The following is a 15,747-nucleotide window of genomic DNA, read 5'->3' as shown; positions in this document are numbered from 1 at the left end:
ACCGGTATACATGCACACGAAGGTCTCTCTGATCCTCGGTGCTACCCAGGGTCCTGCCGTTTATCATGTATTCCCTTGCCTTGTTTGTCCTGCCCAAGTGCATCACCTCACACTTATCCGGATTGAATTCCATTTACCACTGATCAGCCCATCTATATCCTCCTGTAATCGAAGGCTATCCTCCTCACTATTTACCACTCCACCAATTTTCATATCATCCACAAACTTACTGATTAACCCTTTTCATACATATCTAAATCATTTATATAAACCACAAACAGCAAGGGCCCCAAAATTGATCCCTGCGGGACCCCACTGGACACCGGTTTCCTGTTAGAAAACACCCCTCAATTATCACCCACTGCTTCCTGCCACTCAGCCAATTTGCCAAATTTCCTTGAATCCCATGAGCTCATACCTTCGCTATCAGTCTCCCACGTGGGACCTTATCAAAAGCCTTGCTGAATCCAAGTAGACTACGTCAAATGCATTTACCTCATCTACACACCTGGTCAGCTCTTCTGAAAATTCAATCAAATTGGTCAGACATGACCTCGACTTAACAAAACCATGCTGACTGTTCTTGATTAATTCCGGCCTCCTCAAATGCAGATTAATTGTGTCTATTAGAATTTCTTCCAATAGCTTTCTCACCTCTGCGGTTAGACTAACTGGCCTGTAGTTTCCTGGTTTATCCCCCCCTCCCATCTCGAATAATAGTGCCACATTGGCTATTCTCCAGCCCTCCGGCACCTCTCATGTGGTTATTGCCAACGCCCCCATTTCTTCTCTTGCCTCATTAAACAGCCTGGGGTGCAGGGTAGCACGGTGGCCAAGTGGTTAGCACTGCTGCCGGTTCAATTCCGGCCTCGGGAGACTGTGTGGAGTTTGCATTTTGGGTTTCCTCCGCGTGCTCCAGTTTCCTCTCAAAGTCCAAAGATGTGCAGGTTAGGTGGATTGGCCATGCTAAATTGCCCCTTAGTATCCAAAAGATTAGGTAGGATTACTGGGTTACGGGGATAGGGTGGAGGCGTGGGCTCAAGTAGGGTCTCTTTCCAAGGGTCAGTGCAGACTCAATTGGTTGAATGGCCTTCTTCTGCACTGTAAATTCTATGATTCTATTCATCTGGCCCTGGAGATTTATCGACATTTAAGCCTGACAGACCACTCACAACCGCCTCTGTCTTGTTAATCTCTTTAATTTTATTACAGTCCTTCTCCCTGATTTCTATACCAACAGTGTTCTCAAGAATGAACACCGATACAAAGTATAAATTTAGAACCTTACCTATATCCTCCGGCTCCATGCAGAAATTATTACTGTGGTCCTTAATGGGCCCTGCTCTTTCCCTTGTTATCATTTTATCCTTTTTTTTTTATAAAAAAATATTTTATTGAAAGTTTTTGGTCAACCAACACAGTACATTGTGCATCCTTTACACAATATTATAACAACACAAATAACAATGACCTATTTTATAAACAGAAAATGAATAAATAATAAATAACAAAAATGAAAACTAACCCTAATTGGCAACTGCCTTATCACAAGTAACACTCTCCAAAAATATAATTTAACAGTCCGATATATAATTACCTGTAGCAACGACCTATACATATTATACAGTATATATTAACAACCCTGAGAGTCCTTCTGGTTCCTCCTCCCCCCCTCCCCCCTCCCCCGATCCTGGGCTGCTGCTGCTGCCTTCTATTTTCCATTCCATCTATCTTTCTGCGAGGTATTCGACGAACGGTTGCCACCACCTGGTGAACCCTTGAGCCGACCCCCTTAGGACGATCTTAATCCGCTCTAGCTTTATAAACCCTGCCATGTCATTTATCCAGGTCTCCACCCCCGGGGGCTTGGCTTCTTTCCACATTAGCAATATCCTACGCCGGGCTACTAGGGACACAAAGGCCAAAACATCGGCCTCTCTCGCCTCCTGCACTCCCGGCTCTTGTGCAACCCCAAATATAGCCAACCCCCAGCTTGGTTCGACCCGGACCCCCACTACTTTCGAAAGCACCTTTGTCACCCCCATCCAAAACCCCTGTAGTGCCGGGCATGACCAAAACATATGGGTATGATTCGCTGGGCTTCTCGAGCACCTCGCATACCTATCCTCCACCCCAACAAATTTACTGAGCCGTGCTCCAGTCATATGCGCCCTGTGTAATACCTTAAACTGAATCAGGCTTAGCCTGGCACACGAGGACGACGAGTTTACCCTGCTTAGGGCATCTGCCCACAGCCCCTCCTCGATCTCCTCCCCCAGCTCTTCTTCCCATTTCCCTTTTAGTTCATCTACCATAGTCTCCCCTTCGTCCCTCATTTCCCTATATATATCTGACACCTTACCATCCCCCACCCATGTCTTTGAGATCACTCTGTCCTGCACCTCTTGTGTCGGGAACTGCGGGAATTCCCTCACCTGTTGCCTCGCAAAAGCCCTCAGTTGCATATACCTGAATGCATTCCCTTGGGGCAACCCGTATTTCTCGGTCAGCGCGCCCAGACTCGCGAACTTCCCATCCACAAACAGATCTTTCAGTTGCGTTATTCCTGCTCTTTGCCACATTCCATATCCCCCATCCATTCCCCCCGGGGCAAACCTATGGTTGTTTCTTATCGGGGACCCCCCCAAGGCTCCAGTCTTTCCCCTATGCCGTCTCCACTGTCCCCAAATCTTCAGTGTAGCCACCACCACCGGGCTTGTGGTGTAGTTCCTCGGTGAGAACGGCAATGGGGCTGTCACCATAGCCTGTAGGCTAGTCCCCCCTACAGGACGCCCTCTCTAATCTCTTCCACGCCGCTCCCTCCTCCTCTCCCATCCACTTACTCACCATTGAAATATTAGCGGCCCAATAATACTCACTTAGGCTCGGTAGTGCCAGCCCCCCCTTATCCCTGCTACGCTGTAAGAATCCCTTCCTCACTCTCGGGGTCTTCCCGGCCCACACAAAACCCATGATGCTCTTTTCGATCCTTTTAAAAAAAGCCTTCGTGATCACCACCGGGAGGCACTGAAACACAGAGGAATCTCGGGAGGACCACCATCTTAACCTCCTGCACCCTCCCTGCCAGTGACAGGGATACCGTATCCCATCTCTTGAAATCCTCCTCCATTTGTTCCACCAACTGCGTTAAAATTAACCTATGCAATGTGCCCCAATTCTTGGCTATCTGGATCCCCAGGTAACGAAAGTCCCTTGTTACCTTCCTCAATGGTAGGTCCTCTATTTCTCTACTCTGCTCCCCTGGATGCACCACAAACAACTCACTTTTCCCCATGTTCAATTTATACCCTGAAAAATCCCCAAACTCCCCAAGTATCCGCATTATTTCTGGCATCCCCTCCGCCGGGTCTGCCACATATAGTAACAAATCGTCCGCATACAAAGATACCCGGTGTTCTTCTCCTCCTCTAAGTACTCCCCTCCACGCTATCGCCAGGGGCTCAATCGCCAGTGCAAACAATAATGGGGACAGAGGGCATTCCTGCCTTGTCCCTCTATGGAGCCGAAAATATGCAGATCCCCGTCCATTCGTGACCACGCTCGCCATCGGGGCCCTATACAACAGCTGCACCCATCTAACATACCCCTCTCCAAAACCAAATCTCCTCAACACCTCCCACAAATAATCCCACTCCACTCTATCAAATACTTTCTCGGCATCCATCGCCACTACTATCTCCGTTTCCCCCTCTGGTGGGGGCATCATCATTACCTCTAACAGCCTCCGTATATTCGTGTTCAGCTGTCTCCCCTTCACAAACCCAGTTTGGTCCTCGTGGACCACCCCCGGGACACATTCCTCTATCCTCATTGCCATTACCTTGGCCAGGATCTTGGCATCTACATTTAGGAGGGAAATAGGTCTATAGGACCCGCATTGTAGCGGGTCCTTTTCCTTCTTTAAGAGAAGCGATATCGTTGCTTCAGACATAGTCGGGGGCAGTTGTCCCCTTTCCTTTGCCTCATTAAACGTCCTCGTCAATACCAGGGCGAGCAAGTCCACATATTTTCTATAGAATTCGACTGGGAATCCATCCGGTCCCGGGGCCTTTGCCGCCTGCATGCTCCTAATTCCTTTCACCACTTCTTCTACCTCGATCTGTGCTCCCAGTCCCACCCTTTCCTGCTCTTCCACCTTGGGAAATTCCAGCCGATCCAAAAAGCCCATCATTCTCTCCCTCCCATCCGGGGGTTGAGCTTCATATAATTTTTTATAAAATGTCTTGAACACTCCATTCACTCTCTCCGCTCCCCGCTCCATCTCTCCTTCCTCATCCCTCACTCGCCCTATTTCCCTCGCTGCTCCCCTTTTCCTCAATTGGTGTGCCAGCAACCTGCTCGCCTTCTCCCCATATTCGTACTGTACACCCTGTGCCTTCCTCCATTGTGCCTCTGCAGTGCCCGTAGTCAGCAAGTCAAATTCTACTTGTAGCCTTTGCCTTTCCCTGTACAGTCCCTCCTCCGGTGCTTCCGCATATTGTCTGTCCACCCTCAAAAGTTCTTGCAGCAACCGCTCCCGTTCCTTATTCTCCTGCTTCCCTTTATGTGCCCTTATTGATATCAGCTCCCCTCTAACCACCGCCTTCAGCGCCTCCCAGACCACTCCCACCTGGACCTCCCCATTACCATTGAGTTCCAAGTACTTTTCAATGCACCCCCTCACCCTTAGACACACCCCCTCATCTGCCATTAGTCCCATGTCCATTCTCCAGGGTGGGCGCCCTCTTGTTTCCTCCCCTATCTCCAAGTCTACCCAGTGTGGAGCGTGATCCGAAATGGCTATAGCCGTATACTCCGTTCCCCTCACCTTCGGGATCAACGCCCTTCCCAGCACAAAAAAGTCTATTCGCGAGTAGACTTTATGGACATAGGAGAAAAACGAGAACTCCTTACTCCTAGGTCTGCTAAATCTCCACGGGTCTACACCTCCCATCTGCTCCATAAAATCTTTAAGTACCTTGGCTGCTGCCGGCCTCCTTCCAGTCCTGGACTTCGACCTATCCAGCCCTGGTTCCAACACCGTATTAAAATCTCCCCCCATTATCAGCTTTCCCATCTCTAGGTCCGGAATGCGTCCTAGCATCCGCCTCATAAAATTGGCATCATCCCAGTTCGGGGCATATACGTTTACCAAAACCACCTTCTCCCCCTGTAGTTTGCCACTCACCATCACGTATCTGCCCCCGTTATCCGCCACTATAGTCTTTGCCTCGAACATTACCCGCTTCCCCACTAATATAGCCACCCCCCTGTTTTTCGCATCTAGCCCCGAATGGAACACCTGCCCCACCCATCCTTTGCGTAGCCTAACCTGGTCTATCAGTTTCAGGTGCGTTTCCTGTAACATAACCACATCTGCCTTAAGTTTCTTAAGGTGTGCGAGTACCCGTGCCCTCTTAATCGGCCCGTTCAGCCCTCTCACGTTCCACGTGATCAGCCGGGTTGGGGGGCTTCCTACCCCCACCCCCCCCCCCCCCTTGTCGATTAGCTATCCCCTTTTTCCAGCTCCTCACCCGGTTCCCACGCAGCTGTATCTCCCCCAGGCGGTGCCCCCCCACCCATCCCCTCCCATACCAGCTCCCCCCTCTCCCCAGCATCAGCAACCCAGTAATTCCCCCCTCCCACCCCCCCCCCCCGCTAGCGTAATTACTCCCCCCATGTTGCTCCCAGAAGTCAGCAAACTCTGGCCGATCTCGGCTTCCCCCGTGACCTCGGCTCGCACCATGCGACGCCCCCTCCTTTCTGCTTCTCTATTCCCGCCATGATTATCATAGCGCGGGAACCAAGCCCGCGCTTCTCCCTTGGCCCCGCCCCCAATGGCCAACGCCCCATCTCCTCCACCTCCCCTCCTCCCCCATCACCACCTGTGGAAGAGAGAAAAGTTACCACATCGCAGGATTAGTACATAAAACTCCTCTTTCCCCCCTTTTTAACCCCCCTCTTCGCCCCCCACATTCGCCCCACCACTTTGTTCAAACATTCTTTTTAATAACCCCGCTCATTCCAGTTTTTCTTCCACAATAAAAGTCCACGCTTCATCCGCCGTCTCAAAGTAGTGGTGCCTCTCTCGATATGTGACCCACAGTCTTGCCGGTTGCAGCATTCCAAATTTTATCTTCTTTTTATGAAGCACCGCCTTGGCCCGATTAAAGCTCGCCCTCCTTCTCGCCACCTCCGCACTCCAGTCTTGATAAACGCGGATCACCGCGTTCTCCCATTTACTGCACCGAGTTTTCTTTGCCCATCTAAGGACCATTTCTCTATCCTTAAAACAGAGGAATCTCACCACTATGGCTCTGGGAATTTCTCCTGCTCTCGGTCCTCGCGCCATCACTCGGTATGCTCCCTCCACCTCCAACGGACCCGCCGGGGCCTCCGCTCCCATTAACGAGTGCAGCATCGTGCTCACATATGCCCCGACGTCCGCTCCCTCCACACCTTCAGGAAGACCAAGAATCCTCAGGTTGTTCCTCCTTGCATTGTTCTCCAGTGCCTCCAACCTTTCCACACATCGTTTCTGATGTGCCTCATGCATCTCCGTCTTCACCACCAGGCCCTGTATGTCGTCCTCATTCTCGGCTGCCTTTGCCTTCACGATCCGAAGCTACCGCTCCTGGGTCTTTTGTTCCTCCTTTAGCCCTTCGATCGCCTGTAGTATCGGGGCCAACAGCTCTTTCTTCATTTCCTTTTTGAGCTCTTCCACACAGCATTTCAAGAACTCTTGTTGTTCAGGGCCCCATGTTAAACTGCCACCTTCCGACGCCATCTTGGTTTTTGCTTGCCTTCCTTGCCGCTGTTCTAAAGGATCCACTGCAATCCGGCCACTTTCTCCTCCTTTTTTCATCCGTATCCAGGGGGGATTCCCTTCTGGTTTACCGCACAGTGTTTTTAGCCGTCAAAATTGCCGTTGGGGCTCCTATCAAGAGCCCAAAAGCCCGTTTCACCGGGAGCTGCCGAAACGTGCGACTCAGCTGGTCATCGCCGCACCCGGAAGTCATCATTTTATCCTTAACGTACTTGTAGCAAAACAACTTAGGATGTTTCTTTTGTTTTACCTGACACTATCCTTTCATGCCTCCTTTTTACTCTCCTAATTCCTTTTAAGTGCCCTCTTGCACAATCTATACGCCTCTAGGGCTTCTGCTGTTTTGAGCCCTCTATATTTGCCATAAGCCTCCCTTTTTCTCTTGATCCAATCTGTATATCCCTCGATATCCAGGTTCACTGGATTTGTTGATCCCACTCTTTTTCTTATTGGAACATGTTGACCCTGTACTCTCCCTATTTCCTTTTTGAATGCGTCCCACTGTTCGGTCATAGATTTACCTAAACGTGTCTGCTCCCAGTCCACTTTGGCCAAATCACTTGCGATTGTTGTTTAATACCCAGCTTCACTCAACACCCACTATGTCTCTTACTTCGCTTCCATCCATTTCCAATCCTGCTACTTTCATTTAACCCCTTTCTGCAATTTTCTTTAAAACAAATCAATGTCATACAATCTTGCACAATCCCTAGCTATGACTGAATAGATGAGCATAATTAAATGTTTAAAATATTCAGAAATTAGGTTAAACTGTTTCTCACGGTGGTATTTCAATTTCATTAATCACAGATTGACAAGTGCGCAAAACATTACAGCTGCTATTTAAAAAAACATTTATTTGAAAGGGGTTAATCACTTTGGTATAATACTTGAGCAAAGAATGTCAGAATAGCATTCAGCTATTAATATTGCCAATACCTTTCAGGCTCAATTCACTCCCAAGTACTTCCAATGTACAATTCATTCACACATGCCATAGTTTATTCATTATGTCAAGCTCTCTAGATTTGAAATGGGTTAGTTAAGACAATGACAGCAGCTGGAACCATTTTTTACTTTGATAACTGAAAGCTTACACTTTTGGTGCACCATCCACAATTTCTACCAGCTTGTATGCATTCCGCACATGATTTTGCATTGGCTTTTAAACATTCACTGGGATCTGCAACACAAAAAGGCAAATTAAGATTGCAAATATGTCCAGTCATTTACATTAATAGGCATTAAGTAGTATTAAATGTACTCTACAAGCAGTATGAAAGCATTTCAGAAGACCTTGAAAGAAGTCATTTATACTAGATTTATTTTACACAATATCAAAATTATAGACAGTCTTGAATTAAACTAGTTAAGTTAAATATTACAAACATTGGAACCCAAGTAGGCCAGTGACCCATTCAGCATATTACAATTTGCTAGCCATGGCAGCTGGTTTTTTTACATTCTTTGCCCTTATTCTTTACTAGTATTCCTATCTCACACCTTTTTAAACTTTTCTTTTAAAACCCTCCACAGCTTTTCAATATTGTGCCTCCTTGTTCTAAATTCTCATAGTAGATGGACAAATTTTCCCCCTGCACTCAACCTTTTTTGATGTTTTAAACGCTTTAATCAGTTCACCCTTCATTACGGCAAAGATGGCAGGGCATTGGGCACCATGCAGGAAAAAAATCAATCAACCGATACCTAGTATAAGGCATTGTTTATGAGAAAAGGTGCAGATGTTCGTATCAGGATCATTGAATCTTTAAACTAGTGCTTTTGACAAGGTGCCACACAAAAGGTTGCTGCATAAACTAAAGATGCATGGCATTGAGGGTAAAGTGGTAGCATGGGTAGAGGATTGGTTAACTAACAGAAAGTAGAGAGTGGGGATAAATGGGTGTTTCTCTGGTTGGCAACCTGTAACTAGTGGGGTCCCTCAAGGATCAGTGTTGGGCCCGCAGTTGTTCACAATTTACATAGACGATTTGGAGTTGGGGACCAAGTGCAATGTGGCAAAGTTTGCAGACGACACTAAGATGAGTGGTAAAGCAAAAGGTGCAGAGGATACCGGAAGTCTGCAGAAGGATTTGGATAGGTTAGGTGAATGGGCTCGGGTCTGGCAGATGGAATTCAATGGTGCCAAGTGTGAGGCTATCCATTTTGGGAGGAATAACAGCAGAATGGATTATTATTTAAACGGTAAGATGTTAAAACATGCTGCTGTGCAGAGAGACCTGGGTGTGCTGGTGCACGAGTCGCAAAAAGTTGGTGTGCAGGTGCAACAGGTGATTAAGAAGGCTAATCGAGTTTTGTCTTTCATTGCTAGAAGGATGGAGTTCAAGACTAGGGAGGTTATGCTGCAATTGTATAAGGTATTGGTGAGGCCACATCTGGAGTAGTGTGTTCAGTTTTGGTCTCCTTACCTGAGAAAGGACATATTGGCACTGGAGGGAGTGCAGAGGAGATTCACTAGGTTGATCCCAGAGTTGAGGGGATTAGATTATGACGAGAGGTTGAGTAGACTGGGACTGTAGTCATTGGAGTTTAGAAGGATGCGGGGGGGGATCTTATTGAAACATATAAAATTATGAAGGAAATAGATAGGATAGATGCGGGCAGGTTGTTGCGGGGAAAGCAGAACTAGGGGGCATAGCCTCAAAATAAGGGGAAGTAGATTTAGGACCGAGTTTAGGAGGAACTTCTTCACCCAAAGGGTTGTGAATCTCTGGAATTCCTTGCCCAGTGAAGCAGTTGAGGCTCCTTCTTTAAATGTTATTAAGAAAAAGATAGATACCTTTCTAAAGAATAAAGGGATTCGGGGATATGGTGTACGGGCCGGAGAGTGGAGCTGAGTCCACAAAGATCAGCCATGATCTCATTGAATGGCGGAGCAGGCTCGAGGGGCCAGATGGCCTACCCCTGTTCCTAGTTCTTATGACCAAGGTAGATGAGTTCTTAACTAACAGTTCTAACAAAGGAGTCAAAGGGTACAGGGGTAGATGGGATGTACAGGGGTAGATGGGAATGTGGAGTGCAGGCCACATCAGATTTTTTTTTTGAAAATTATTTTTATTCCAATTTTCAACATTTTACAAAGAAGAAAAACACACCGAACTTATAAAACCCCCTCCCAATAAGAACCCCCCCACAACAGTCATAGGTAACCAACTCTCCAAAATGCAGGATGAACAAACCCCAGATCTTGTGGAACCCATCACTCGCCTCTCTTAGGGCAAATTTCACCTTCTCCAGGGCTACGAACTCCAATAAGTCCCCCGCCACGCTGAGGCACAGGGTGAAAAAGCTGACCTCCACCCCAATAGGACCCGTGTGCAAGCAATCAGCGAGGCAAAGGCTAAAACATCTGCCCCCGCTCTAGTCTGCAACTCCGGCCGGTCCGACATCCCAAATATGGCCTCCAGTAGGCCAGACTCCACATCCACGTACAAAATTACAAGAGATGGTGCTGAAAATTGACCTCCAGAACCTTTCCAACTTCGGACAGGACCAGAACATACGCACATGATTAGCAGTGCCCCTTCCACACCGCTCAGATGTCCTCTACCCCCTCATCCTTGACTTAGTCAGGTGCGGCTTGTACACCACCTTCAGCTGTATCAGCCCCAGCCTGGCACACGAGGTCTAGGCATTCACCCTCAACAGCACCTCGCACCACAATCACTCCTCCAATGTTGTCCCTAACTCCTCTTCCCACGTAGCCTTAATCCCCTCCATGGACACCTTATTAACCTCCAAAATCCTCCTATAAATCGGCGCGATGACTCCACTCACCAAACGCCCTGCTGACAGCACCTCAATCAGATTAACCAGGATCTTATTAGTTGACAGAGCAGGCTCAGAGGGAATGCTCCAAATTCATATGTTTGTACATAAAATATCATCAATGGAATAGATGCTGTCTCTAAACAATGTTCTTTTTGCTAGCAATCTCACCATTTTGCAGTGCTGTCGGATAAAATGTAAGCTACAAAACAGAGATCCGGTGCTGCGAGTAACACAATGTGAAATTGCCCATCCCTAATTGTCCTTGAGGGTGCAGTTAAGAGTCAACCACATTGCAGTGGGTCTGGAGTCACCTGTAGGCCATGCCAGGTAAGGACAGCACATTTCCTTCTCGAAAAGGCATTAGGGAACCAGATGGGTTTTTACGACAATCGACAATGGTTTCATGGTCATCATTAGACTTTTAATTCCAAATTTTATTGAATTCAAATTTCACCATCTGCAGTGGCGGGATTTGAACCTGGGTCCCCAGAGCATTACTCTGGGTCTCTGATTTACTAGTCCAGTGACAATACCACTCTGCCACCGCCACCCCGTTATGATCAAGACAACGAGTTTGGAAGTTCAGCTCAGGGTCAATTAGAATGTCAAGATTACAAATAGTTTGGTTCAGTCCAAGACAATAGACAAGGGCAATGATGGAAACTGTAGTGAGTACAGAGTTTCCGATGGGGGTTTGAAGACAATGGCTTCAGTCTTCTGAATATTTAGATGGAGAATGCTGCAGCTCATCTATTACTGGATATCAGACTAGAAGTTTGACAGTAATATTACTGCTGATGCTGGAATCTGAAACAGAAAATACTGGACAATCGCAGCAGAACTGACAGTATCTGTGGAGTGAAGGGAGCTAACGTTTTGAGTCTAGATGACTCTTTGCCAAAGTTTAGAAGAAGTTTGACAGCACAGGTCCAATAGTAAAGTTGAAAAAGTTGAAAGAAGTTGTAACTAGAGCTAGGTGTTACCAGCATACATGTGAAGGTGACTCATGTCTGCAGATGAGGTTGCCAAATGCAGCATTCTGATGTGGAAGATGCATAGTTTCCTTGCAGAAAAAGTGAAAGCAAATGGACAAAAAGCAATTGAACACCGAAGTGAGTGAGTTCAAGTGGCGATCTTGAAGAACTACTTGAGCTATCAGGAACAGAGTGATATTTATAGGGAATATTCTCAACAAGTATGAATATCGAGTGCTAAGTGATATTTTGCATTGGTCAGTCTTGTTACCTGATTGGGCAAGCCCGTACCACATACAGCAGCATATCAGTCCAGTACAAAGGATATACTTCAAATCCATCTGAAAGTTTTAAAAAAAAGTAATGAATACAGAGTCTTATAGATATATATTCAAAATCTTGCTTATGTCAAGCACTTCCTGTTCGTAAACTTTACTTCCAACTGTCACCATTTTTGGCAATGCTTTGCATTAACATTCAATATTCAAAGTCTACAAAAAGATCTTACAATGGCATTTCTCCATGTATACAATAGCATATTGAGGAATCAGGAGGACTGATAGAGTAGATAGGGAAAAACTGTTTCCACTCCTAAAAGGATCAAAACACAAAGGAGCACAGATTTAGCGATTTCTAAAAAGGAGCAAATGCGATGCGAGAAATAACTTTTTCTACGCAGTGAGTGGTTCGGATCTGGAATGCACTGACTGGAAGTCTGGTGGAGGCAAGTTCAATCGAGGCAATTAAAGAGGGCATGAGAAGATTACTTGAATAGAGACAATGTGGGAAAAGGCAGGAGAATGACACAAAGGCATAATGCTAATTCAGAGAGCCAATGCAGGCAAGATGGGCTAAATGGCCTCATTCTGCACAATTCTGTGAACTGAATCAAGAACATTTTTCGAAATGATCACTTTTCTGTAAAGTCTGTCCCCGTTATTCCCAGATTTATCTGTTCACAAATCTCTAGAACTTTGTGTTCCCTGATCCCAGAATCATCTCCAATGCTCCTAATTCCCAGTTTCTCATTCTGCAATGTTCCTGGAACTGAGAACAGTGTAAGCAGACTTGGAACCCCATTCCTCCTACTCACTCCATACTACATTCAAAAATTCATTCCAGCACTCCCAGATCTTAATGCCCCCCACAATGTTGATAGACCAGTGTTCCAGGTAACATTACTTGCAATAAAGTACTTCGAAAACCTCCAACTCAGCATCGGCATCATGCAGAAGATCTGTGAATATTTCTTAAAGCACATCACTCTTAGGGTAGGTTTAACAAGTACTCTCGTACTTGAATATTCAAACTTACATAATTATATGGAGTGATGGACAACATGCAAACCTGCAGTAACTATTCCATCCATTGCCTACTGCTGGGTCACGTATGGAATTGCAAACTGCAGAGTAAAGCTCCATTCATTGTCTCAATATTACTCAGATCACCTCTTTTTTGCATCATGATCCTTCTTTAATTTATGCCCATCATCTTCCTGACATCGGCCAATTAGCTCCAAATAATTTTATATTATGGACCTATGCCCCACAGAAATTGCCCACAGAAATTGGATTGTGACCCGCAAAACTCTTCTCCTCAAAGAGGTGCATTACCAAAAGTTCTTATTGGATTGGACCTTGCTTTGATGGTCATAAATATATATTTTTTAATTTAGAGTGCCCAATTATTTTTTTTAAATTAATTGAGGGGCAATTTAGTGTGGCCAATCCACCTACCGTGCACATCTTGGGGTTGTAGGGGTGAGACCCACGCAGATACGGGGAAAATGTGCAAACTCCACAGACAGTGACCTGGGCCGGGATCGAACCCGGGTCTTTGGTGCCGTGAGGCAGCATTGCCAACCACTGAGCCACTGTGCTGCCTGTTTTGATGGTCATATGACTAGTAATCAATCTCTGGTTGGGATTCCATGTTATTAGCTAGGTTTCCCTGCCAAGAACAAAAAAACTTCAAAAATGTGTGTGTAAATTATAGTCAAAGCTTTTAACCTTCAAGAATGAATTGATTACATTTCCATTTTTGTGTGTGTTTAATGTTGATTTTCATTTCAAAAACCTAGAAAAAAGTACACAAAAGAATTTTAAAAAACATTTTTAAATATACATGCAGAATATGCCCACATTTTCTCTTCGCAATTTATTGCCAGTTAACGACCTCATCAAGATAGTTCCTGTTTGCCTACATAGGAAACATCTGATTAGAACTAGTTATTAAATCATTTACAGGAAGGATACTTCACCTTTTTGCTCGAGGCCCCCTTCCCATGTTATACAAATTCTACAGACCATATAAGAACACAGGTATTTTTCCTGCACAAAAATTAGCTATATCTTAAAACATATGCATTTATTGTTTGTTTTACTTAATACAACTAGGCGATTGATTTCCAGTGTGGGAATGAGGGAGTGCTGCATTGAGTTATATTGGAAACTCTTGGTGAGAAGTGATTGACAGTTTGCAAGTCCTACCAAAAGACAATGAGGTTTTAAAAAATCCTTAATATGTAATGTTGGAGATGCTAGTATTATATAATTAATAAATGTTCCTCAATGCAGATAACATTTAGTGGATTGACGGCACTTCTGTTTAGGGGTTGATCAACAAGGTAGCAGATAATTCAGGGAACAACATTGCAATAATGCATCAGTGGCACTTGGTAAGGTTCCCCTCCATACTCTTCTACTAGGGAATTTTCAGAGGAGGTGCAGTCGACAGGAACTTAAAATGGTACTTGGCAAGTGTTAGGGCATAAGATTTTAAGATCATGAATAAATCTCAGTGCTTTGGGTATTTAGTGTTATATATTTGAATATGCACAATTATCTCTTATACACAGTTTATTTAGACAGATGACTTAAAACACAATTGCCGCCACTCCCTTTAATTGATAACTGGAAATTAGATGACATTTTGTTTTTCCACCAGTCAGGTTAGAAACAAACACAGGCAATGATCAGAACCAGACCTATACTCCAAGCAATACTAGCAGCCACTGGAGTGGGTGCGAAGAAGCTGATTCTGTCACTGCTGTCGGTGATTTTTTATTCACTAGCTGCTGCTCCTTAACCAATGAATTGAGGAAACCTGTTACTTTTTGATGCTGCTGGATGGTAACTTTAATGTACTCCTGGTTTTGCACCTAGCATACACCACTCTCTCCATCAGATCGCAGTGACTGTCCGAAGAACAATTACATCCCCTGACCTTATCCTATCTGTAATAGCTGCACTCGTTGGACAGGTGACACAAATCCAATGGACTGAATAAACATCCAGACTGGGCACATCAAGCCTAGAAGTGCGAGTCAGGCAAAGATTATTGTTTAGCAGAATGTGTACTGAGATGATGGATGAAACAAAAGTTTGTACTAATTATGTTGGCAGACCCCTCAGAAACCTTCTTCTGGACCAAGTCTTCACTTTCCCCCTCCCCCACCCAACCATTTGAAAACTCCCGATTTATAGAATCAAAAGATGAGGTCTAGGGTAGCAGGTGGCGCAATGGTTAGCACAGCTGCCTCATGGCGCCGAGATCCCAGGTTCGATCCCGGCCCTGGGTCACTGTCCGTGTGGAGCTTGCACATTCTCCCCATGTTTGCATGGGTTTCGCCACCACAACCCAAAGATGTGCAGGGTAAGTGAATTGGCCACACCCTTTAATTGGAAAAAATTAATTGGGTACTCTAAATTTACAAAAAAAAATGATGTGACATCTGGTATTATGGGTTTGAGTGGGGTGCTCTTTCCAAGGGCAAAAGCAATTTTAACAATTTGGAAGCAATGCAGTCACAGCTTCAGAACACATTTGCAGCATATGGTCAATTTTATCTTTAATTCAAGATCTGAATTAAATAAGCAACATTTGGTAACATTACAGATAGAACTGAAAATTTAATGGCTGCTCATGCTTTACTCAGTGCAATTGCATGTCGAAATTTTGAGTGTGCAATTTTAAGCAAAACACAGTGGCTGGAGTTTTCTGGCAGTACAATGGGCAGCATGGTGGCGCAGTGGTTAGCACAGTTGCTTCACAGCTTAGGACAGCTGCCTCACGGCGCCGAGGTCCCAGGTTCAAGTCTCGGCGTGGGTCACTGTCTGTGCAGAGTTTGCATGTTCTCCCAGTGTGTGCATGGGT

At 45.5% G+C, this 15,747-nt stretch overlaps 1 protein-coding gene across 4 annotated transcripts in view; it reads right to left on the bottom strand.

The window, feature by feature from the left end:
* The window catches only part of LOC140424847 (integrin beta-1-like), a 169,610-nt gene that overhangs the window by 87,689 nt on the left and 66,174 nt on the right, over window positions 1-15,747 (bottom strand). For all 4 annotated transcript variants that reach the window (XM_072508341.1, XM_072508340.1, XM_072508339.1 and 1 more), the window contains exons 2-3: window positions 11,864-11,933; window positions 7,924-8,009 (exon numbers count right to left, since the gene is read on the bottom strand). In XM_072508341.1, the coding sequence (XP_072364442.1) occupies window positions 7,924-8,009; window positions 11,864-11,933 (156 nt within the window). The remainder of the gene's footprint in view (window positions 1-7,923; window positions 8,010-11,863; window positions 11,934-15,747) is intronic.

The sequence above is a fragment of the Scyliorhinus torazame genome, chromosome 6 (assembly GCF_047496885.1).
Source record: "Scyliorhinus torazame isolate Kashiwa2021f chromosome 6, sScyTor2.1, whole genome shotgun sequence".
NCBI lineage: Eukaryota > Metazoa > Chordata > Chondrichthyes > Carcharhiniformes > Scyliorhinidae > Scyliorhinus > Scyliorhinus torazame.
Note: the sequence above shows the minus strand (reverse complement) of the source record. Positions and strands in the feature narration are given on the sequence as shown.